We start from the raw sequence: 26,615 nt of genomic DNA on the forward strand, positions 1-26,615 counted from the left end.
GTAAAGCTGAGGATTCCAGAACAGTGTACTCCAAATCCAATTCTGAGAGAAATAACATACTTTAAAACAATCAAATATCTTTAAGCAGGTTGACTAGTAGGGTAGCAATGATGAAAATTTTTCACTTCGGTAAATATATAAATGAAAAATAACTAGAGCTGTTTCTTTAGAATGCAAACGATTAATGAAACTTTTAAAAAATTTGAACTGTTTGAATAGGAGGGAATAAAGTTACCGATGTCCAAATGCTTTGTTTTCTAAAACCATTAACTTCAGAGAACCCAATGTGGTGAACTTTATTTCTGCACTGATTTGTGGTGATTTACTGCAGTTCTGAGGAGAGTGTCGAGACTGTTGTCCTTCAAGACAAGGATGTTGAGAGGAGATCTGATGGAGGTTTTCCAAACCATGAGTGGGGGTTGTTCGAGTAGATAGGGAGAAGCTGTTCCCATGTACTGTAAGGAGCAAATGAGAGAAGGCATCGATTTAAAAGTCGAGAGTGTGGCGCTGGAAAAGCACAACATGGTTCGGCAGCATCTGAGGAGCAGGAGAATTGACATTTCCGGCAAAAGCCTTTCATCAGGATGCTGTGCTTTTCAAGCACCACACTCTCGACTCTAATCTGCAGTCCTCACTTTCGCTTATAGAGTTAAAACTGAAGTGCAAATCGAGGAAGGATGATGCGAGAAATCACTGGCATCATGAGTGGAAAGGTCAACCTGGAAACATAGTGGTGGCAGTTTCAACGGAGGCACTGAATGGTTGTCTGTGTGTTGATTTGGGGAACAGGCTGGAGATTGGAACGAGGAGATAGAATCAATCCAGGCATGATGGACTGAGCAGCCTCCTTCTGCACTGTCACAATGCTGTGACTCCGTGGATCGTGACGTCGAGGAGCTGGTGGAAGCAGATTTCATTGCAACTTCCAAGAAATGAGCTGATGCAGCAAGAAAAAAGTGCAATAGTATGCAACCAGATCGCTGAAGAGGACAAAAAAAGAAATCACTTTTACAACGGCCTGGCACAGATAGGAAACATTTAATTGATTTCACCTTTGATGCTGGGCAACTCATATTTCACTTGTTTCTTGACACTGGGATGAATTGGTACAGACTGCAAAAATCCTCAATCTTAACATACCTGCTTCCACGCAATCCAAACGTGTCTTTGCATGTTGTGGCGTTCATAATTTGTACTGATGTTGGCAGTCCATAGGGATCCTGTTATAGTTCTATAGAGTTCTGGTTATATCACACTTGGAATATTGTGTCTAGTTCTGGTCGCCTCATTATAGGAAGGATGTGGAAGCTTTCGAGAGGGTACAGAGGAGATGTACCAGGATGCTGCCTGGACTAAAGAGAATGCCTTATGCAGAAAGGTTGAGGGAGACTGGGCTTTTCTCACTGCACCAAAGAAGGATGAGACGTGACCTGATAGACGTGTAACAAGATAGTGAGGGGCATAGATTCATAGAAAAGAATTCATAGAATCCCTACAGTGTGGAAAGAGGCCATTTGGCCCTTTTGGGCTTCAGAGCCCACACTGACCCTCCGAAGAGTATCCCACCCCGACCCTATTACTCCACATTTTCACTTGATTAATGCACCCAACCCACACATCCCTGAACACTATGGGCAATTTAGCATAGCCGATCCACCGAACTTACGCATCTTTGGACGAAACCGGAGCACCCACAGGAAATCCACGCAGATGCAGGGAAAATGTGCAAACTCCACACAGACAGTCACCTGAGGCTGGAATCAAAAGATAGAGTGAAAATCAGAGCCTTTTTTTCCCAGAGCAGGGATGGCTGTCACAAGAGGGCATAATTTCAAGGCGATTGGAAGAAGGTTCAGGGGAGATATCAGAGGTAGGTTGTTTACACAGAGAGTGGTGGGTGTGTGGAATGCACTGCCAACAGTGGCAGTAGAGTCATACACATTAGGGACTCTTGGATCGACACATGAATGATAGTAAATTGAACGTTATGTTGGTTGGTTTGATCTTAGAGTAGGATAAAAGGTCGACACAACATCAAGGGCCGAAGGGCCTGTCCTGTTCTGTACTATTCTATTTTCTATTTCCATGTCGAGATTTCGTTGAAATCCTGCAGAATGCAGACAGTGGAGCAAGACATTGAGAAATCATATTGGAAGTGTAAAGTGACAGATTTAGCAGACATCAGTCATTGCAGGAATGCATGCATTTTCTTTGCAGAAGTAAAAGTAAAATAGTTATTAAATGCCTGATTTAACAGCTAGGAGAGAACAAGGGGGTTTCTGATGGCTATGACTGAAGTAAGGAACACAGGCTATTCATTTGATCTCATAGTTGAAGAGAGTGAAGCTAATGTTACTACAGCAGAGTGGAGAATAAGGACAGAAATATTGCTCAGAACTTATAATTGACAGCAAGAAATAACTGAACACTTCAAAGCACTGACAGTTAACAAATTGCCCAGTTCAGATGAATGCATCTTAAGTTGCTCAGGAAGTGATGTAAGACCAGAAGACCATAAGAACCATTTGGCCCATTGAGCCTGCTTCACTATTCACCTGCTGGTTAGGTGGGCTAGCCTTAGGAAATTCAGGATTACAGGGATAGAGTAGGATGATGGAATGTGGATTAGTGGTGCTGAAAGAGCACAGCAGTTCAGGCAGCATCCAAGGAGTAGTAAAATCGACATTTCGGGTAAAAGCCCTTTGCTCCTCTGAGGGGTTAGTGCCAACTTGATGGGCCAAATGGCCTACTTCTACACTGTAGGGGTTCCATTAATTAGAATTTGTTTCATGTATACAGAAGCACGTGAGTACAGTGAAAAGTGTACAATGTCACCTTTCCCGGCACCATCTTAGGTACAAAGGTACCCAGGCATAAAATCTTAGGGACGGTGTAGAAAAATAAAGAAAGAAAGTTAAACATTCAACAGTCTTTCTTAAGTCGGAGCCATCCACAAAAGGCTAGTTTGTCATGCAGATGGATGGAGCTGAAAATGAATGGATTGGAATGTTTACAGGGTGAGATTGGTTGTAGCTTGGAAGTGACCATTGACAGAATTGAAAAAAACAGGTTTTAGGCTATACAAGTCACCTTCTAGGGATTTAGGGCAGCACATATCTCTGAGAGACATCAGAAGTTGAGTGCAGCTGACAGTGGAAGGGGAGACACTGAAGGAAACCTCCAAACAGAATTTGCTTGGTGCAGCTGTGACATACTGGGGCGTTGAGAGAATCAGGAACAGCTCTATGGTCTGAGTTTGATAAAAGCGGAAAATATGGCAGTAATTTGATGCCGAGGGGGCAGTGTCAAAGGTCTGTCAGAACCCGGTGTGGGGAGAGAAGATTGAACTTTCCAAGGCATGAACCAGTTTGAGCCCAAGGCTGATTTTTCAATGATAAATCTTCAAAGCGAAGGACTGGATTGTTTTGCCTTGTCAAATGAAATTTGGTGAATGTCTTGGTTGGTATTATTTGAGTGAAATCTGCCTTGGCTATTTGAATTTTGGCATTGTTGACAGACAGAATATAAAAATCAAGAAGTCTTTCTGCAACAATACAAGGCATCAGCGAGAGGCCATCTCGAGTATTACAGATAGTTTTGGTCCTTTCACTTGAGGAGGGATGTTGTGCAATTGGAGGCAGCCTGGACCACTTTGTCTCGATTGACCCCAGAGGTAAAGGACTTGTCTTAAGAGGTTTAGGCTGATACTCTTTGGAATTTAAAAGAATGAGAGGAGGTCTGATTGAAGTCTATAAAGGGGATTGCCAAAGCAGACATGGAAAGGATGTTTCTTCATATTGGCCAAACTCAAACTTGATAAGGGGTAGCAGATTGGAGGAGGGGAAATTAGTTGGTTCATGAATGTGTAGAATGTACTAGCCTGGAGTGTGGTGGATGCAGGGGTGTTGAGTAATTTTAACAAGGCAAATTTCTAATGAGTAACAGGTTGAAGATTTATGGTGAGCGGGCAAGAAAGTGGAGTTGGGGCCGAGATGAGACCAGCTATGGTTGCATTAATGGTGAAGCAGGCTCGAATGGCCTTGTCATGCTAGACCCTCCCCTCCTCCCTTCCCTTCCTCTCATTGACCCTTCCTCCCAGCCACCAACTGGGTTCATTCCTCCCATCCACCAATCTACCTGTGTTCACCTATTCCCAGCCCACCACCACCCCATTTATTTGGAGCTCCCCTTACCCCCACCGCCAGTCCGGAAGAAAGCTTGTGCCTGAAATGTTGATTTCTCCACCTTCTCATGCTGCCTGGCTTGCTGTGTTCTTCCAACCTCCTGCCTGTCTACTCCTGCTCTTCTGTTATTAAGTGTCACCTTTTGGAGTGTTCAAAACTGAGATTGATAACATTTATAAATGATGGCGACATGGAGGTAGTGAGATCTGTGCACTGGGTGATGGGAAATTTGACACAGTCTTATTGAATCGAGCATTAATATTGCGTTGCCAACAATCGGTGTCACTTTTTATCTTCTTTGAAAGTTCTACACCGTGATATTGTATGACAAATGCAGCACATCTATATTTCTTTTAGGAGGTCATGGAGAAAATTCAGCAAATTCTAGAGGATTTGACAGAGGAGGAGATGAAACGCTTCAGGCATTTATTGGGAGAGCACCGGCTACCAGCTGGCAAACTAGAAAATGCCGATGCTTTCAAGGTGGTGGAGCTGCTGAAGAAATTCTACAAGGACAAGGAGAAAGCGTCAAAGGTGGTAGTGAATATTCTGGGAAGCATTCCACGAATGGATCTGGTGGACAAGCTGATAGGGGGAGAGGTAATTTTGATTTTCCTTTTTCCAAAACTCAATTGGTGCTTTTCTTGCAGCCGGAAGATTTGAGTATTTTGAGCCAAGCGTTTGCTTTGGAATCGTGGACCGTGGGGAATAATAGGTTGCTAATGTGCTAAATTCACATGGCAGATTATAGAAGGCTCAGTGGTTAACACTGCTGCCTCACAGCACCATGGACCTGGGTTCAATTCCAGCCTCGAGTGACTTTCTGTGTGGATTTTGCACACACTCCCCAAGTCTGTGTTTCCCCCAGGCACCCGGTTTCCTCTCATAGTCCAAAGATGCACAGGCCATGTGGATTGGCCATTCTAAACTGGCGATAGTGTCCAGGGATGTGTAGCCGAGGTAGATTAGCCACTGGGAAATGCAGGGTAGGTGGGCTCAGTTTGGAGGGGGGAATGCTCTCCGGAGGAACAGTGTGGGCTTGATGGGCCAACACTGTCGGGATTCTATTCCTGGTAACCTCCGGTTTCTTGTTGTCGGGATGGTGTCAACTTAACCTTTTACAGGTTTTCCACTTCTTTCATGTTCTCTTCGCACGTTCGAGTTGTCTCTTAAAATATAAGAAGTCGCTGGAGGTGATAATTCAATCTGCTCGGCGAGAAAGGTCTTCTGAATTTCGGTCTCACGTAGTTGAGGAACGTTTCCGAGAAATTTCTACAGTTGGAGGGTGGTGAATCCATAGAAATTATCGCCGCAGAAGGCTGTGGAGGTCAAGTCATTGAGTGGCTTTGAGGCAAAGATAGATAGGTTCATGCTTAGTAAGGTGATGGGGAGAAGGCAGGAGAGTGGGATTGAGAAACATATCAGCCATGATCAAATGGCAGAGTTGAATCAATGGGCCAAGTCGCCTTATGGTCTTTTGACCTTGTATCACTTAGCCTGTGTGCCTTACTCATTGGAAGCAATTTCTATACAGTCAGTCTACGTGAGATTTCATGGGATTCAAGCAGATAAACTGTCTACAGGAAACAGGTCTCATTCAATTATTTACTGTTATTAGCAAGGATCCTAATGACAGAAACCAATTTGGTGAATCTGGTTAACATTTAACAGTAAAATGTGTCCCACCGGAATAAAAAAAAATGCAAAGCACGTAACAGGTATGAGTAGGAGCAAATCATACTGCTCCTTTAACCAGTTCTATCATGATCCTGACTGAGGTTCTCTGACACCTTGACATGGATAATAATTTCCTGACAGATGCTAGTTCTGTTAAATATTAAATAGCGTCACAACAATCTGACAGAGGGAAATGCAAAGCTGCTCAATGAAGAAATATCTCCTCACTGTTTTTGTAAATGATTCAATGCATATCTTGTCTGACAAAGAAGGTTAGAATGCTTGAGGAATTTAAATGGAGAGTTGATGAAGCAGTGCATTTGATGTAGATGTTCTCAAGGCTCCTCCATTTCAAACCAACCGTTTGAAAACTAGAGGCAACAACAACTTCCCTCTGTCTCCTCCATCAAGCCCTTTTCAAATTTAGTCTGTCACAATGGGGTTGACTGTCATTCTGTTCAATTCACTTCAATTTTCCACCAGTTCCAAACACTTCCATGTTTATGAGCTCCACTTTGTGATAAATATGCAGTACAGCGTCCATTGGAGACCTCCAAAGGAGTAGAGCACAACACGGTGAAAACCAGTCATGTTTCTTTATGGACATGCCTGTCAAAGGTTCAGTTCTAACATCGGTGAATGGGTCAATGGGTGTGTGGAGGTTTGAGCTAGTGCTGGTGACATTGGAAGGTAGGTCAAGTATGTGGCTGACTGTGTAGAGTTGAGAGAACTTTCAATCCAATTTGCTCTGCTCTCTTGGCTTGTAAGGTTTTACTTTCCAAGACAGTGGGATCCTATCAATAACCTTTCGAACATCCACATCAAATGCACTGCCTTCATCAACTCTCCCTTTATCTCCTCAAACATTCAACTCTATTAGTCAGACATGCCGTATGAAATCTGTTCGGATTGTCTTTTCTTCCTTCCACGCCTCGGGGATTTGCCTTTCAGCCTGTTTGGAGTTATGGGGGTGTGCAGGAGGAATTCAATTTTTTTCCCCATCTTTCATTGTTCTGGAGCATGTGTAATATAATCAATCCGTCTGCAGTTGCTGTAGTTCACATGGTGGATTTCCAACCAGAAAACTGTCACAGAGATTCAGTGGTATCCCTATCTGTGCAGGGCCTTGATGAACTTGATGGACATAGGAAACAATCAATGGTCTTCTTGAGTCATCAAGAACGAATATCGTTAGAAGTGAGGCCTGATCATGTCCAAGATTCAGAGTTAAAGCAGCCAATCAATAAGAGAAAAGTAAAAGCAAACATCTGGACCTCAGGTGAGTATTTAAATATTCTGGTCAGCATCTCAAGGTGCGAGGGAAGTGTCCGGTGAGCCAAAAGATGTATTGGCCGTACTTTTCAAAACTCAGATAAACACCCAGCTGATTGGAAAATCAATCACGCCAGGAAGTGAGGGAGGTTTAGCCCCATTGAGGTTGCAATGCACAAACGATGTGGAAATGGCCTGAGAGTTGAACCTTAAGATTGGCAGATTACTCTGCATCAGAAACCATTAAATCAAAGGCTGGAGTCAGGGAGCTTCGGAGGACTCAGAAACAATCACTTGGAGAGTAACCCAGGAAAAGTTAGAGTATAAAAGTAAGCCAAGCACCCTTGAGTGACAGTCCGGACCCAGTCTTCCTGCCCGTTCCTTTCCCGCATGAGCAATATGGGATAGCATGTATAACCGAGATCTTTCCCCCGGAATGGGGAAGTCCGAAACTAGAGGGCATAGGTTTGAGGTGAGAGGAAAATGATTTTAAAAGGACTTGAGTGGGAGCTTTTACCCACAGAGGGTGGAGCGTGCATGGAATGAGCTGCCTGAGGAAGTGGTGGGAGGGTTGGTACAATGACAGCATTAAAAATCCATCTGCATGCGTATATGACTAGGAAGGATTCAGAGGGATATGGGCCAAATGCTGGCAAATGGGACTCGATTAATTTAGGATACTGCTCAACATGGACGAGTTGGACTGAAGGGTCTGTTTCTGTTCTGTACATCTCTATGACTCCACGACCTCCCGTACATGTTACCACCCTGACTGCTTACCTAGTGGACCTGTTACCCTCTCAAGCTGCTTACACAGCTAAGTTACACACTTCCATTCACTCAGTCACCTCTCACTGAGGCTTTGTCTCCTTTGAACCATGGTTACGCCCTGTTCTGTGTTAGCAAATGCGGAGTGACTTCAATGGAAATGCTGTCTGTGAGGATTTTGAGGAAGGACCCTACATCTAAAGTCAGGCCCTGACATCGAATCTAAACCAGCACAAACAGAGTGGATATTGCGAATTTCCTCCCCATGGCAGAGATACCTAAGAGGGTATAAGTTTAAGATGAGACGTAACTGGGATCTGAGGGCAGAATCTTTTCACCAGAGGATGGTAGAAATATGGGGGAATGTGCTGGCTGAGAGGTTGGGGAGGCAGAAACTCTCGCAACATTTCTGAAGAATCTTAAAGTGTCAGCATACAGTAGGCTATCGACCAAGTTTCAGGTAAATGTTTGGTGTTTGGTGGGCTGATATGTTGCATGACTCGAAGCAATCTCTTGTCTCATCTGGGCTCGAGATAGGGATTTAAAGCAAGATCAAATGATGTATATCAATAACCTAAGCTTTGAATATTGCAAAGACTTTGAATAAATATGCATGGTTCATTGCTGATCGAATACCAGAAACCTCTTTTGATTTCCTGAGGACGAAATGTTTTCCATACGTTGATTTCTTTCAGGTAAAGGGGAAACCAAAGACTATGGCCGTGATGGAAAGCTACGATACCCTTCTGTGAGTATTCCAAAAGACAGATGCAATAAGACCCGATTGGTGCTCAATGAGAATTCATTGACAATGTTTGTCCCTACCATTAATAGTATAAACCCAACCCTTGTTTGCTGTATCAAAATGAAATATCCACTTATCCAGATGGAACTCCAGCTGCCATTGACCCATTTGATCAAGATCCCTGTGGGCGGCACGGTGGCACAGTGGTTAGCACTGCTGCCTCACAGCGCCGGAGACCCGGGTTCAATTCCCGCCTCAGGTGACTGACTGTGTGGAGTTTGTACGTTCTCCCCGTGTCTGCGTGGGTTTCCTCCGGGTGCTCTGGTTTCCTCCCACAGTCTAAAGATGTGCAGGTCAGGTGAATTGGCTATGCTAAATTGCCCGTAGTGTTAGGTAAGGGGTAGATGTAGATGTAGGGGTATGGGTGGGTTATGCTTCAGCGGGGCGGTGTGGACTTGTTGGGCCGAAGGGCCTGTTTCCACACTGTAAGTAATCTAATCTTAGGAAACCTTCTTCACTGTCTACGATGCCACTAATTTGGTGTCTTCTGCAAATTTACTGACCATGTTTTTGATATTCTTATCCAAATTGTGTATACAAATGACAAACAAAAGAGGACCCAGAACCAATCCCTGTGGAACATTGTCGGGAAACCCATTTGGCCCTCCATTGTCCATTAGGAAAGGAAACAGCCGTCCGTACCTGGTCTGGCCCACAGGTGATTCCAGCAATGTGGCTAACTCTCCACTGTCTTCTTGGCAATTAGGCATAGACAACAAATGCTGTCCTGGCCAATACTACTCACACCCTGTGAATAAATTTTTTAAAAACTTAATAAAGATTATCAGCGTACTATGCGTTCCATAGTTTATTCAATCCAGTACAAATGCAATTGTGTTCCAGTGTTCATTCCAGTCTGGATATTATTAAACAGTCTTAGATTTCAGAGCAGAAGGATATATAAAGGCCTCAAACATTTCAAATTTGTGTCGTGTCCATGTAAATATTATACATTTGTTGCTTCAGTGTTCATTTTTGCAATAAAGCTAAAATTGCCATTGGACTGCTCTCTCATGAGGTGATAGTTTAGCCTAAGGGTGAACATGCCTCTTGGAAGGAGAGTCCTTATGAGAACCTTGGCCCATGTGGAAGTTGAACCCATGCTGTTGGCATCACTCTGCATTGTTCCAGCCACCTGAGCAAACCATCCCCCTCACTCTGTCACTTCTGGATTGACATTCTCAATTCTTTGTATATGTCAGTATCCATCCCTAACTAAATGTAATCAATCCTCTGTGGACTTTGTTAATTACCAGACATTGACAACGCATTCAACATTTCAATGTCCCTTCATCTACAAATAACAGACAACCTCATAGAAGCTTGGAATTGTAGAGTCCCTACAATGTGGAAGAGGACCATTCGATCCATTGAGTCCACATTGTCCTTCTGAAGAACATCCCACCCCCACTCTAAACCTGTAACTCCACATTTCCCATGGCTAACCCATCTAGCCTCAGATCACTGGACACTATGGGTAATTTAACATGGCCAATCCATCTAACTTGCACATCTTTGCACTGTGGGAGGAAACCAGAACGCCTGGAGGAAACCATGTTGCAGATTCAACTTTTCATTCCTTATAAATCCATACTTCAATGATGACTTGACTTAACCCACCTTAAATTGCACTGGCCCGTCGTACATGCGCAATTGTTGAATTTCATGACCATGTCATGAGAAGTTCAACTTCAAATCCTGCAATTGTGTCCAATTTAGATTTCCGATTCTGTTTATTCATGAACATCACTAATCAATTACAGAAGGAAAACTCCATTCCTTTAACAATGTTATCAATTTGTTATGGACCAGACCAAAACACACTTTATTCATCTGCTATAGTTAAAATAAACAAAATAAAGAAGGAATTAGAAAAATTTAACAGGATGAATTTGGTTTGCTTGCTGAGCTGGAAGGTTCATTTCCAGACGTTTCGTCACCCTACTCGGTAACAGCTTCAGTGGACCTCAGGCGAAGCACCGCTGAAAAGTCCTGCTTTCCATTTATATGTTTGGGTTTCTACGGGTTGGTGATGCCACAACAGAATAATGTGGTAACTATGACTAATTAACTGTTCCAATATAGTAATATCCCACAAACATACTCTTGGCAAAAAAGGCAAATTCAGAAAACAGATGGTCTCACACGCAACTCCAGTAGCAACAAAAGAACAGCCCAGCTTTTGACTATAACAGAGACAGCGGAATAGAAATAGCTTCCACTTCATCAAGACCCAACAGCAAATGCTGAAAGCTAAACCTGAAAGTCATGGCTCAGTGGGAGTTTGCCCACACCCCTTCAGGCTACGTTTATGGTTCCAACATTTTTAAAAAAATCCAAGGCCTCACAAGCTGTTTACCCTCGTGACCGTGGTAGACAGCTCAGCACCTGTGCCTTAAAACCTCTCTTCAAAAAAAAAACATTCTAGCATGTCTTAAAGCCACAGTATGGTCACACAATCCATGGTATATTCAGCAGCTCCTCTTAATGTAAACCATACTAAACTACTTCTTTCAAAGGGCATTGCTACTTTTACTTGTCCTTCATTATCCGTAATAGATGTGCCTTTTGCAGTCAATCACATTGGTGTGGTGGGTCTTTCCAGGTAAGGAAGACTGATTTATTCCCTCTCAAATACATTTACAAGCCAGTTAGGCTTTTACTACAGTCGATTATGGTTTCATGATTTCATTACAGATGCCTGGTGGGATTGGCATCCATGTCCCAAGCATTGCTATGGGCTTCTGAATTGTTAGGCCAGTCACAAAACTTCAAGAACATTACCTCCCAATGCTTGTTAAATTAAATGTCTGTTCTGTTGTGGAGCATAACCAAATCATTCTGAGATTTGGTGTCCATTCAGTTAGAAATGTCATGTGCCTGATTTTGACTTAGAAAACCGAATGCCTCATTGAATTATCGATTGTCTGCTAATCCCCTAACCTTTATGTCTGTTTATTGCTGATTTCCTATTTGCTTTGTTACTCTCCACAGTTGAGCCAAATCTCTTTGGGCTTCACAATCAGTGTTTTGGCAACTGTTTCGACGGTTTTAACACCGCATAGCCCATTTGAACCAGTCCGCATTCCATGGTGGTCTGGTGTTCTGGTAAGAGTCTTTAAATTGGCCCTATTCTGAGATTGCTCAGGGTCACTGAATGGATCTTGCTGTTGAACTTAATTTGGATGCAGAACTAAGGAGAGGAATTGGGGCAGTGGGACTAATTTGGGGTTTGGTTACTGCCATTATGGGACTACTAGGGGGTGAGTTTGCTTTGTAATTGATTCAGGGCTATAGAGTAAAGTGGGAAAAAACATACTTCATCCACAAACTAATGTCCCATCCATTGACTCCACCTATACTTCCTGCTATCTCAGAAAGGCAACGAACACCAACAAGTCCTCCCATCTGGTTATAATCTCTTCCAACCACTTCCGTCCGGCAGAAGAGATAAAATCTTAAACACACATATCAACAGATTCAAGAACAGCTTCTTCTCTGCTGATATTAGACCGATGAATGGACCCTCTCAAGTTTTAAATGTCATGTCGATCTCGCTCTATGTGCACCTTCTCTGCAGTAATATTCATCCTCTGTTCTATTTCTCTAATGCACTTCATATGGTATGATCTGCGTGTACTGCACACAAAACAAAACTTTACCAAGGTACATGTGACAATAATAAATCAAATCAAATCAAATAATTAAAAGGGGCTAACAGTAGAAAAGTGGACAGTATTTTGGCTTAGAAATGATATCGAGATATGGGTGGAGCAGGACAGATTTGTTTGTGTCAAGATTCTCACATGTCATTAGAAGCAAAGTGTTATAGTGCTAACTATAGTCATAGAGTCATGGAAACCTATAACAGAAAAAGGCCCTTCAGTCCAACATCACGTCATGTCCACGTCAGTCAAAAACAAGCACCTAATTGAGTAGAGGAGTTGGGATGTCATGTTGTGGTTGTACAGGACATTGGTTAGGCAAAAGTGAAGACTGCAGATGCTGGAAACCAGAGTTTACATCAGAGTGGTGCTGGAAAAGCACAGTAGGTCAGGCAGCATCTGAGGAGCAGGACAATCGATGTTTCGGCCCGAAACATCGATTCTCCTGCGCTTCAGATGCTGCCTGACCTGCTGTGCTTTTCCAGCATCAGTCTGATCAGGACATTGGTTAGTCCACTTTTGGAATACTGCATTCAATTCTGGTCTCTCTGCTATAGGAAAGATGTTACTCAACTTGCAATGGTTCAGGAAAGATTTACTGTTGGATGTTGCCAGGGTTGGAGGGCTTGAGCTGTAGGGAGAGACTGGGGCTGTTTTCCCTGGAGCGTTGAAGGCTGAGGGGTGACCTTATAGAGGTTTATAAAATCTTGAGAGGCATGGGTAGGGTAGATAGTCAAAGTCTTTGTCCCCAAGTAGGGGAGTCCAGAACTAGAGGGCATAGGCTTACGATGAGAGAGGAAGAATTGGTCACTTTTTCACGCAGAGGTGCGTAACTAGAATGAGCTGCCAGAGGAAGTGATGGAGGATGGTACAATCACAGCATTTAAAAGGCATCTGGATGGATATAGGAACAGGAAGGCTGTAGAGGGATATGGGCCATAAGTTGGCAAACAGGACAAAATTAATTTAGGACACCTGGTCAGCATGGACGAAGGGTCTCTTTCAACTGTACAAATCTGTGACTCTATAACTATCCCATTTTGCAGCACTTGGCTTGCCTGCCTTGTAAATACTTCTTAAACGTTATGACGGTTTCTGCCTTTACCACTCTTACAGTTCCAGATTCCCACTACCTTCTAGGTATAAAACATTGCCACACCTCGTTTCTGAACATCCGACTTTTACCTTAAACCTACGCTCCAGTCATTGACCTCCTCCACTAAGGGGAAATGTTCCTTCCTGACGGTGTCCATCATAATTTTGTCCCTCGCTATCACGGCCCCCTCGGTCTCCTCGAAGGAAAACAACCCGGGTCTGTCCAATTGCTGCTCATGATTGAAACCCTCTAGTCCAGGTAAAATTCTAGCAAATTTCCTCTGCACCCACTCCTGTGCCATCACATCCCTTTTACAATGTGGATTCCAGAACTGCCCACAATGCTTTTGCAGAGCTACAGGGGACTGTGGGAGGAAACAAAAACTAGGCTTGGTCTTTGATTGATTCAGGCCGAATGAGGAAGAGTTGGATAGGATTGACATGAGTTCATGCCGATGGGAGACCTCGAGGTAGTGTCATCACTTTTGGACTCCTTTGATAATCGAGGCTTACCTCAATTACTGTGTTCCTCTGTCGTTCCAGAATTTGCTGCACGACTGAACTAGGAGGTGAAACCATCTCATTTTGATGCGGCATTTGAACCAAGTTGATTTGAAATGCCAACATGCAGTGCCTAGTCATTGACTGATGTTTGAACGTTACTTAGTCATAGAGTCTTAGACACGTACAGTACAGAAACTGACTCTTCGGTCCAACTCGTCCATGCCAACCAGATACCATAAGACCATAAGACATAGAACATAGAACAATACAGCACAGAACAGGCCCTTCAGCCCACGATGTTGTGCCGAACTTCTATCCTAGATTAAGCACCCATCCAAATGCCGCTTAAAGGTCGCCAATGATTCTGACTCTACCACTCCCACGGGCAGCGCATTCCATGCCCCTCCCACTCTCTGGGTAAAGAACCCACCCCTGACATCTCCCCTATACCTTCCACCTTCACCTTAAATTTATGTCCCCTTGTAACACTCTGTTGTACCCGGGGAAAAAGTTTCTGACTGTCTACTCTATCTATTCCTCTGATCATCTTAAAAACCTCTATCAAGTCACCCCTCATCCTTCGCCGTTCCAATGAGAAAAGGCCGAGAACTCTCAACCTATCCTCATACGACCTATTCTCCATTCCAGGCAACATCCCGGTAAATCTTCTCTGCACCCTCTCCAAAGCTTTTACATCTTTCCTAAAGTGAGGCGACCAGAACTGCACACAGTAAGCCAACTGTGGCCTAACATAGGAGTGGAAGTAAGGCCATTCGGCCCATCGAGTCCACTCCGCCATTCAATCATGGCTGATGGGCATTTCAACTCCACTTGCCCGCATTTTCCCCGTAGCCCTTAATTCCTCATGACATCAAGAATCTATCAATCCCTGCCTTGAAGACATTAGCGTCCCGGGTTCCACTGCACTCTGCGGCAATGAATTCCACAGGCCCACCACTCTCTGGCTGAAGAAATGTCTCTGCATTTCTATTCTGAATTGACCCCCTCTAATTCTAAGGCTGTGTCCACGGGTCCTCGTCTCCTCGCCTAACGGAAACAATTTCCTAGCGTCCACCCTTTCCAAGCCATGTATTATCTTGTAAGTTTCTATTAAGTCTCCCCTTAATCTTCTAAACTCCAATGAATACAATCCCAGGATCCTCAGCCGTTCCTCGTATGTTAGACCAACCATTCCAGGGATCATCCATGTGAATCTCCGCTGAACACGCTCCAGTGCCAGTATGTCCTTCCTGAGGTGTGGGGACCAAAACTGGACACAGTACTCCAAATGGGGCCTAACCAGAGCTTTAAAAAGTCTCAGTAGCACAACGGTGCTTTTATATTCCAACCCTCTTGAGATAAGAGACAACATTGCATTCGCTTTCTTAATCACAGACTCAACCTGCATGTTTACCTTTAGAGAATCCTCGACTAGCACTCCAAGATCCCTTTGTACTTTGGCTTTACAAACTTTCTCACCATTTAGAAAGTAGTCTATGCTTTTATTCTTTTTGCCAAAGTGCAAGACCTCGCATTTGCTCATGTTGAATTCCATCAGCCATTTCCTGGACCACTCTCCCAAACTGTCTAGATCCTTCTGCAGCCTCCCCACTTCCTCAGTACTACCTGCCTGTCCACCTAACTTCGTATCATCGGCAAACTTCGCAAGAATACCCCCAGTCCCTTCATCCAGATCATTAATATATAATGCGAACAGCTGCGGCCCCAACACTGAACCCTGCAGGACACCGCTTGTTACTGGCTGCCATTCCGAAAAAGAACCTTTTATCCCAACTCTCTGCCTTCTGTCAGACAGCCAATCCTCAATCCATACCAGTAGCTCACCCCGAACACCATGGGCCCTCAGCTTGCTCAGCAGCCTCCCGTGTGGCACCTTATCAAAGGCCTTTTGGAAGTCTAGATAGACCACATCCACTGGGTTTTCCTGGTCTAACCTACTTGTCACCTCTTCAAAGAATTCCAACAGGTTTGTCAGGCACGACCTCCCCTTTCTAAATCCATGTTGACTTGTTCTAATCAGACTCAGCTTTTCCAAGAATTTAGAAACCTCATCCTTAATGATGGATTCTAGAATTTTACCAACAACCGAGGTTAGACTAATTGGCCTATAATTTTCCATGTTTTGTCTTGATCCTTTCTTGAACAAGGGGGTTACAACAGCGATCTTCCAATCATCCGGGACTTTCCGTGACTCCAGTGACTTTTGAAAGATCTCAACCAACGCCTCCGCTATTTCCTCAGCCACCTCTCTCAGAACTCTAGGATGTATCCCATTGGGGCCAAGAGATTGATCAATTTTAAGACCTTTTAGCTTTTCTAGCACTTTCTCTTTTGTAATGACAACCATACTCAACTCAGCCCCTTGACCCCTTTTAATTGTTGGGATATTACTCCTGTCTTCCACTGTGAAGACTGATGCAAAGTACTTGTTAAGTTCTCCTGCTATTTCCTTATCTCCCATCACCAGGCTTCCAGTATCAGTTTGAAGTGGCCCAATGTCTACTTTTGCCTGTCATTTGTTTCTTATGTATTGAAAGAAACTTTTACTATCATTTCTAATATTACTGGCTAGCCTACCTTTATATTTGATCCTCTCCTTCCTTATTTCTCTCTTTGTTATCCTCTGTTTGTTTTTGTAGCCTTACCAATCTTCTGATTTCCCACTGCTCTTGGCCACTTTGTAGGATCTCTCTTTTTCTTTAATGCATTTCCTGACTTCCTTTGTCAGCCCTGGCTGTCCAATCCCTCCCTGATAATCTTTCTTTTCTTGGGGATGAACCTCTGTACAGTGTCCTCAATTATACCCACAAACTCCTGCCATTTTTGCTCTACTGTCTTCCCTGCTAGGCTCTGCTTCCAGTCTATTTTCGTCAGTTCCTCTCTCATGCCGTCATAATTACCTTTATTTAACTGTAACACCATTACATCTGATTTTGCCTTCTCTCTTTCAAACTGCAGACTGAACTCTACCATATTATGATCGCTGCTTCCTAAGGGTTCCCTTACTTTAAGATCTTTTATAAAGTCTGGTTCATTACAAAGCACTAGGTCCAGAATAGCCTGCTCCCTTGTGGGCTCCATGACAAGCTGTTCCAAAAAGCCATCCTGTAAGCATTCCATGAATTCCGTTTCTTTGGATCCACTGGCAACATTATTTACCCAGTCCACCTGCATATTGAAGTCTCCCATGATCACCATGACCTTGCCTTTCTGACATGCCTTTTCTATTTCCCGGTACATGTTGCGCCACTGGTCCTGACCACTGTTAGGAGGTGTGTACACAACTCCAATTATGTTTTTTTTGCCTTTGTGGTTCCTCAATTCCACCCACACAGACTCCACATCATCCGACGCTATGTCATTCAGTGCCTTAGATTTAATTTTGTTCTTAACTAACAAGGCAACCCCACCCCCTCTGCCCACCTCCCTGTCTTTTCGATAAGTTGAAAATCCTTGGAGGTTTAACTGCCAGTCCTGACCCCTCCCTGTAGCCACATCTCTGTGATGCCTACCACATCATAATCATTCACTATGATCTGTGCCATTAGTTCATCTGCTTTGTTATGAATGCTGCAAGCATTCAGGTAAAGTGCCTTAATGCTAACTTTATCGCTAAATGAATTTCGTCCTATTTGCCAGCACTTGGCCCATATCCCTCTAGACCTTTCCTATTTGTAAACCCATCCAGATGCCTTTACATTGTACCAGCCTCCACCGATTCCTCTGGCAGCTCATTCCATACATGCACCACCCTCTGCATTAAAAAGTTGCCCCTTAGGTCGCTTTTACATCTCTCCCCTCTCACCCTCAACCTGTGCCATCTATCTGGACTCCCCCACCCCAGGGAAAAGACCTTGTCTATTTACCCTATCCAGGCCCCTCATGATTTTATATACTTGCAATCTTGCATCCCAAGCCTCGCTACTGTTCAGTTCCTACTGCCTTTGGACATAAACTGCTTCAGTGTCTGAGGAGTTGTAATCCTGCATCTCTCAAAAGAATGACTGAACTGAAACTGGGTAATCAGAATGGGACAAATTTCCTTCTGATTAATTGACATACCTTGTTTTAAACAACTTTAAATACAAACTCTGCAGTTGTATTAATTGTAACAGTTTGCATGAGGGAGGTTTACTATCCGACACACAAGAGATCACAATAGATTTTTCTCATTTCTTTGTGTTTCCTCTTTTCTGTTGCAGTTTTGTGTTATAGGAACGATTCCATTGTTACCTCTCAGGAAAAGCGAAAAGTTTAAGGTATTGTATCTTTGATGATTAAGTGGTTGAGTTTATTTAAAGTAAAATAATGTCCAACTATCTTCAGCTGCTTCATCTATGACCTTTTCTCTATCCTTAGTGAAGAAGGTGTTTGGCACCCTTGCCTTCATTGGTCAGTGGATTGAGTATAGGCATTGGGAGCTGAAAATGTGTTGCTGGAAAAGCGCAGCAGGTCAGGTAGCATCCAAGGAGCAGTAGAGTCGACGTTTCGGGCCTGAGCCGTTCTTCAGGAAACGACGACTCTGCTGCTCCTTGGATGCTGCCTGACCTGCTGCGCTTTTCCAGCAACACATTTTCAGCTCTGATCTCCAGCATCTGCAGTCCTCACTTTCTCCTATAGGCATTGGGAGGTCATGTTGTGGCTGTACAGGGCATTGGTTAGCCGCTTTTGGAATGCTGCATTCGATTACTCTCTCCCTCCTTTAGGAAAGATGTTGTGAAATTTGAAAAGGTTCAACAAAGATTCGCAAGGATGGGAGGGTTTGAGGCATAGGGAGAGGCTGAATAGACTGGGGCTTTTTCCCCTGGAGCATCAGAGGTGACCTTGTGAATAGTCAAGGTCTTTTCCCCAGGATGGGAGAGTCCAAAACTATAAGGCTTTGATTTAAGGTGAGAAGGGAAAGATTTAAAAGAGACCTGAGGGACACTTTCACACAGAGGGTGGTGCATGTATGGAACGAGCTGCAAGAGGAGGTGGTGGGGGTTCTATAATTACCGCATTTAAAAGGCATCTGGGTAGGTTGGATCGAAAGGGTTTAGAGGGATGTGAGCCAAATGTTGGCAAATGGGACTAGATTATTTTAGGATATCTGATTGACATGGATGAGTTGGACTGAAGAGTCCGATCTCATGCTGTACATCACTATAACTCGAAATGGGACGAGTTTAATTGTGAAAACTGTGCAGCGTGGATAAGGGCTGTTCCCTTGCTTTAGACCTCTTGAAATTTGCGTCATATATTGACAGGGTGTTAAAAAAGCGTTTAGTCCGTTTGCCTTCATTGCTTACTCCCTTGAGTTGGGAAGTTGCGTTGAGGGTGTCTAGGACTTTGGTGAGGCCTCCTCTGGTGTACTGTGTCCAGTTCTGGTTGCCTTTTTCGAGAAAGGTTATTATCAAGCTGGAGAGCATTCAGAAGAGATGGAAGAGTTGAGTTATAAAGAAAGGCTGGCTCGGCTGGGATTGTGTTCACTGGAGTAAAGAGATTGAGGGATGATCTTGTCGTAGTTTATAAAATAATGAAGGGGATAGATAGAGTTAATGGTAGCTGTCTTTTCCCAGGATGGGCATTTTGCAGATTAGGTGTCACACTTTTAAGGTGAGAGCAGAAAGACTTAAAAAGGACATGAGGAGTAAATATTTTACATAGAGAGTGACTCATGGGTGGAATGAATGATTCGGCTGCACTCTTGGCATTTAAAAGACAGTTCGATGAAAAGGAAACGTTTGGAGGGATATGGGCAGGTGGGCAGCAGGCAGATGGCACTAGATCAATTTGAGATTAGCTTCATCATTGACTGGTTGGACTGAAGGTTCTGTTTCCCTGCTGCGTGACTCTGTAAGTCGTGTTAACCAATGATTGACCCTTTTTTTCCCCAGTTACGTACTATACTTGGCATGAACATCATAGGTTTGCTGATTGCTATAACGTCAATGGGATTATCAGTCTGGAATGGAATTAACCAGAATGCAAGCGATGCGGTGAGAACCTTCAACACTGATTGCATTTCCCCAAAGTGTGAACCTCCTTTCTTAAATGAAGTACTTCTGAAAGAAGTGAAACAATTTATTTTTGATGCTTATTGATATTAATAGCAGAAAGTTTTCCTGGATACTTCCCTGATTGGGTGTATTTCAGCCTGGCAGTCAATATATTTATTTACTTTTATTGACTTTGCTTGCATATCAAAAAAAAGCTTGAATGCAAAACTCTTAACCACGTTCTTAAACGCCTCTCTTCCTATTTCTGTGACCGCGTCTTGCCTTACAGCTTCACAACCTTGGCACTTTTCCAAATCTATGATGGGTCTGATCACCCTATAATTGTCCCCGGTCTTCCCTCTCCCGAAAGCTGGCATCTGATAAGGGCCTGACTGATGTGGAATGTGGGAAATAACCTGGGAGCTCTAAATGAGGCCTACCTCAAGGTCTGGAGCAATGAGCTGTATCTTCCATTGAAGCTGGAGGCATTGAGCTGAGATTCTTGCTGGGCAGTGATGAGTTGCCTGTTAACCGTGACTCTTGCCTGATAGTAGCACTGTCAACACCAAATCTCCCCTCATTGACATGCAGTTTCCTATCTGCATTATTAGTAGGCACTGCGTCGAGACATCAACCTGTTTCTATGATGCATCACTCGATGTTGAGACATTTCTTTTCTCCGCCAGAGACCATGGAACCACTTTGCATTATCCCTGAGTTACGAGGTGTCCATTCAAGGCAGGGATCAAGATGAATATCATTGCTGAGAAGGCAGTGAATCTGTGATATTCTTCACTGGAGATGGCTGCAGTGGTGCATTGTGAAGTACGTAGAACATAGAAGAGTTAAGCACCGTACAGGCCCTTTGGCCCTTGATTAGATTAGATTACTTACAGTGTGGAAACAGGCCCTTCGGCCCAACAAGTCCACACCGACCCTCCAAAGAGCAACCCACCCAGACCCATTCCCCCACATTTACCCCTTCAGCTAACATTATGGGCAATTTAGCGTGGCCAATTCACCTAACCTACACATTTTTGGACCGTGGGAGGAAACCGGAGCACCCGGAGGAAACCCATGCAGACACGGGGAGAATGCGCAAACTCCACACAGGCAGTTGCCTGAGGCGGGAATTGAACCAGGGTCTCTGACGCTGTGAGGCAGTAGTGCTAACCACTGTGCCACCGTGCCGCCCACAACCTTTTCTCCTATGCCAACCTTTCATCCTGCTCTAAGATCAAACCAAACTACATACCCTTCATGGTACTATCTTCCATGGGCCTATCCAAGAGTCGCTTAAATGTTGCTAACATGTCTGACTCTCCCACCACCGCTGGCAGTGCATTCCATGCATCCACCACTCTCTGTGTAAAGAACCAACCTCTGACAACTCCTCTAAACCTTCATCCAATCATCTTAAAATGATGCCCCCTCGTGACAGCCATTTCCACCCTGGGAAAAAGTCTCTGGCTATCCACCCTGTCTATGCCTCTCATCATCTTGTACACCTCTATCAAGCCACCTCTCATCTCATCCTTTTTCACCCCAATGAGAAAATCCCTAGCTCCCTCAACCTTTCTTCAGAAGACATGCACTCCAGTCCGGACAGCATCCTGCTAAGTCTCCTCTGCACCCTCCCAAAATATTTCACATCCTTCTTATTATGAGGCGACCGGAACTGAACAGAATATTGCAAGTGTGGTCTAACCAGGGCTTTATAGAGCTGCAGCATAACATCGAGCCTCCTTAAACTCAATCCTCTGCTAATGAAAACCAACACACCATACGCCTCCTTAACAACCCTAATGACTTGGGTGGCAACTTTGAGGGGTCTCTGGATGTGGACCCCAAGATACTTCTGTTGCTCCACACTGCCAAAAATCCTGTCTTTCACCTGCATTCAAATTTAACCTTCCAAATTAATGATGTCACACTTTTCCAGGTCGAATTCCATCTGCCACTTCTCAGCCCAGCTCTGCATCCTGTCAATGTCCCGCTGCAATCCTGCAAAAGCCCTCCACATTACCCACAACTCCACCAACATTCATGCCTTCAGCAAACTTACTAAAGCACTCCTCCACTTCCTCATCCAAGCCATTTATAAAAAAAATCACAAAGAGCAGAGGTCCCAGGACCAATCCCTGCGCAACACTGAGCTCCAGGCTGAAGACTTTCCTTCTACTACCCTTCTCTGTCTTCTATGGGCCAGCCAATTCTGCATCCAAACAGCCAGATTCCCCTATATCCCATGCCTCCTTATTCAATGTTGAGACAAATCAATGGATATCAAGGGATGGATATTTGCTATTGCACATATTAGACCTTTGCACATATTAGACAATTGTCAAGGAGAGCAGAGCATTGCAGTTAGGAGTGGGGGTCTGGCATTAGGTCTCATTCAATAAGATCAAAAATTTGAATCAATGAGGAAATGATTCACAATGGTGGGGGGGGGGGGGGGGGGAGAGGGGGTAAGGTGGGAGGGGGCGTTTGGCGAAGCAGGAAAGTGAAACTAAGCATTCTAAGGAAACTAAGATGAGCCATGATCTCATTGAGAGGTGGAACAGGCTTGATGAGTTGGTGGAGAGGGTTCAGAAAAGATTTACCAGGACTGGAGGGTTTAAGTTCGAAAAAGTAGACTGGGACTTGTTTCACTGGAGCACGGGTGGTTGAGGGGTGACCTTACATAGATTTACAAAATTATGAGGGACATAGGTAAGGTGAATAGCAAAGGTCTTTTGCTCCAAGGGTAGCATAGTTCAAAACTCGGGGCCATATTTTGAAGTTGAGAGGAGAAAGTTTTGGAAAGGACCTGTGGAGCAGCTTTTTCATACAGAGCGTGATTTGTATATGGAATGAACTGCCAGAGGAAGGGGTAGATGCAGGTCCAGTTACAACATTTAAAACACATTTTGACAGGAAAATGAAAATGAAAGGTTTAGAGGGATATGGGCCAAAATCAGGCAAGTGGGACTAGAGTCATAGAGGCAGGAAAGGAAGGAAGAAGTGGAGGGCTTTGAGTCCTTCGTGATGGGGGATGGAGGTGTACAGGGACTGGATGTCCATGGTGAAGATAAGGCGTTGGGGACTCTGCATACCTCGACACGGTCCTGTCCCCCTTAGTCCAAGAACTCCTCACCTATGTTCGGGACACCACCCACACCCTCCACCTCCTCCATGATTTTCGCTCCCCCGGTCCCCAATGCCTTATCTTCACCATGGACAGCCAGTCCCTGTACACCTCCATCCCCCATCACAAAAAACTCAAAGCTCTCCACTTCTTCCTTTCCCGCCGTACCAACCAGTACCCTTCCACTGACACCCTCCTTCGACTGAATGAACTGGTCCTCACCCTGAACAACTTCTCTTTCCAATCCTCCCATTTCCTCCAAACCAAAGGAGTAGCCATCGGCACCCGCATGGGCCCCGGCTATGCCTGCCACTTTGTAGGATATGTGGAACAGTCCATCTTCCGCAGCTACACTGGCACCAGCCCCCACCTTTTCCTCCGCTACATCGATGATTGTATCGGCGCTGTCTCATGCTCCCATGAGGAGGTTGAACACTTCATCCACTTTACCGACACCTTCCACCCCGACCTCACATTTACCTGGACCGTCTCAGACTCCTCGCTCCACTTCCTAGATCTCTCCATTTCTATCTCGGGCGACCAAATCAACACGGACATTTACTATAAACCGACCGACTCCCACAGCTGCCTAGACTACACCTCCTCCCACCCTGCCCCCTGTAAAAATGCCATCCCATATTCCCAATTCCTTCGTCTCCGCCGCATCTGCTCCCAGGAGGACCAGTTCCAATACCGAACAACCCAGATGGCCTCCTTCTTCAAAGACCGCAATTTCCCCCCAGACGTGATCGACAATGCTCTCCACTGCATCTCCTCCACTTCCTGCTCCTCCACCCTTGAGCCCAGCCCCTCCAATCGCCACCAGGACAGAACCCCACTGGTCCTCACCTACGACCCCTCCATATACATCATATCATCTGTCGTCATTTCCGCCACCTCCAAACGGACCCGACCACCAGGGATATATTTCCCTCTCCTCCCCTATCAGCGTTCCGAAAAGACTCCGTGACTCCCTTGTCAGGTCCACACCCCCCCCAACCCAAGCTCCACTCCCGGCACCTTCCCCTACAACCGCAAGAAATGCAAAACGTGCACCCACACCTCCCCCCTTACTTCCCTCCAAGGCCCCAAGGGATCCTTCCATATCCGCCACAAATTCACCTGCACCTCCACACACATCATTTACTGCATCCGCTGCACCCAATGTGGCCTCTTCTATATGGAGGAGACAGGCCACCTACTTGCCAAATGCTTCAGAGAACACCTCTGGGACACTCGGACCAACCAACCCAACCACCCCGTGGCTCAACAATTCAACTCACCCTCCCCCTCCGCCATGGACATGCAGGTCCTTGGACTCCTCCATCGCCAGACCATAGCAACACGACGGTTGGAGGAAGAGCGCCTCATCTTCTGCCGAGGAACCCTCCAACCACAAGGGATGAACTCAGATTTCTCCAGTCTCCTCATTTCCCCTCCCCCGACCTTGTCTCAGTCCCAACTCTCAAACTCAGCACCACCTTCCTAACTTGCAATCTTCTTCCTGACCTCTCCGCCCCCACCCCACTCCGACCTAGCACCTTCACCTTAACCTCGTTCCACCTATCGCATTTCCAACGCCCCTCCCCAAGATCCTCCTCCCTACCTTTTATCTTAGCCTGCTTGGCACACTGTCCTCATTCCTGAAGAAGGGCTCATGCCCGAAATGTCGATTCTCCTGCTCCTTTGATGCTGCCTGACCTGCTGCGCTTTTCCCCTACTCCAGGGAAAAGACTTTGACTATTTATCCTATCCATGCTCCTCATGATTTAATAAACTTTTATAAGGTCACCCTTCAGCCTGCGACGCTCCTGTTCAGCCTCTCCCTATAACTCAATTCCTCCAACCTTGGCAACATCCTTGTAAATCTTTTCTGAACCCTTTTAAGGTTCACAACATTCTTCCGATAGGAAGGAGACCAGTATTGGATGCAATATTCCAAAAGTGGCCAAACTAACATCCTGTACAGCCGGAACATGACCTCCCAACTCCTAAACTCAATGCTCTGACCAATATAACTAACGCCTTCATCACTATCCTATCTACCTGCGACTTCACTTTCAAGGAGCTATGAACCGGCACTCCAAGGTCTCTTTGTTCAGCAACACTCCTTAGGACCTTGCCATTAAGTGTATAAGTCCTGCTAAGATTTGCTTTCTCAAAATGCAGCACCTCGCATTTATCTGAATTAAACTCCATCTGCCACTTCTCAGCCCATCGGCCCACCTGGTCCAGATCCTGTTGTAATCTGAGGTAACCTTCTTCGCTGTCCACTGCAGCTCCAATTTTGGTGTAATCTGCAAACTCACTAACTACACCTCTTATGCTCGCATCCAAATTATCTGAATAAATGATGAAAAGTAGTGGACACAGCATCGATCGTTGTGGCACTCCACTGGTCACAGGCCTCCAATCTGAAAACAACACATTCACCTCAATCACCCACTACTTTTGAGCCAGTTTAGTTTGGGACAGACTAGTTTAGTTTGGGAGACTTGGGGGGCGTGGACAAGTTGGACCGAAGGATCTGTCTCTGTGCTGTATGATTCTATTCTCCAAGGCCTTATGGTCTTACTATGAACCAGGAGATTGTGAACTAGTGATAGCTGCTTTGCACCTCAGCTCACTTGACTCTTACTCAAGTCAAGCAATTGAACGGGATGGATATTTGCTATTGCACATATTAGACAATTGTGTAATGCCAAGGAGAGAAAAACATTACAGTTATTAGTGGGGGATATGTCAATACATCTTATTCAGTAAGATCAAGAATGTCATATTATTGAATTCAACTCTATGCAGGTTAGGGTAGATTGGCCATGCTAAATTGCCCACAATGTTCAGGGATGTAAAGGTTATGTGCATTGGTCAGGGTCAAGGTTAGAGCAGTGCTGAAAAAGCACAGCAGGTCAGGCAGCATCCGAGCAGGAAAAATCATTCGTGACGAAGGGCTTTTGCCCGAAACGTCAATTTTCCTGCTCCTCGGATGCTGCGCTTTTCCAGCACCGCTCTAATCTTGACTCTGATCTCCAGCATCTGCAGTCCTCACTTTCACCGCATTGGCCGGGGGTAAATGTCGGGGAATGGGTCTGGGTGGGATACTCTTCGGAGGGTCGGTGTGGACTTGTTAAGCCGAAAGGCTGGTTTCCACGCTGTAGAGATTCTCTCAAAAAAATTCTCCATCGACCTCCCTGTTCCCTCCCTTTACTGCCCCTATGGTTTTATAAGCCTTTAATATATTTAAGGACTCAGTCCGCATGGCTCCCTGGAGTGGAGAATTCCATCTACTAATGACCCTCTCTGCGATTTAATTCTCTTAATTTCGGTCTAAAAGCTTATATCAAAAGTGTGCCTGCTACTCCCAGACTGTCCCAAGAATAGAACTTCTCCATCCCATTATGTCTCGATACATTCCTTCCCAACATTTCAATAAGATCAGCCCCACATTCTTCGAAACACCAAAGAGGTATTGCCTGAATCTGCTCAAACGTCTGGTTTCGATTTATGGTCGCCCCA

At 44.8% G+C, this 26,615-nt stretch overlaps 1 protein-coding gene across 4 annotated transcripts in view; it reads left to right on the top strand.

Annotated features, from left to right (window-relative positions):
• LOC140468540 (uncharacterized) overlaps positions 1–26,615 on the top strand; it is a 52,842-nt gene that overhangs the window by 10,234 nt on the left and 15,993 nt on the right. For 3 of the 4 annotated variants that reach the window (XM_072564626.1, XM_072564628.1, XM_072564627.1), the window contains exons 2-7: positions 4,542–4,784; positions 6,984–7,140; positions 8,597–8,649; positions 11,701–11,814; positions 18,194–18,250; positions 19,868–19,969. In XM_072564626.1, the coding sequence (XP_072420727.1) occupies positions 4,548–4,784; positions 6,984–7,140; positions 8,597–8,649; positions 11,701–11,814; positions 18,194–18,250; positions 19,868–19,969 (720 nt within the window). In that variant the 5' untranslated portion in view covers positions 4,542–4,547. The remainder of the gene's footprint in view (positions 1–4,541; positions 4,785–6,983; positions 7,141–8,596; positions 8,650–11,700; positions 11,815–18,193; positions 18,251–19,867; positions 19,970–26,615) is intronic. The other variant, XM_072564629.1, reaches the window with a different exon arrangement.

Source organism: Chiloscyllium punctatum, chromosome 47 (genome assembly GCF_047496795.1).
Source record: "Chiloscyllium punctatum isolate Juve2018m chromosome 47, sChiPun1.3, whole genome shotgun sequence".
NCBI lineage: Eukaryota > Metazoa > Chordata > Chondrichthyes > Orectolobiformes > Hemiscylliidae > Chiloscyllium > Chiloscyllium punctatum.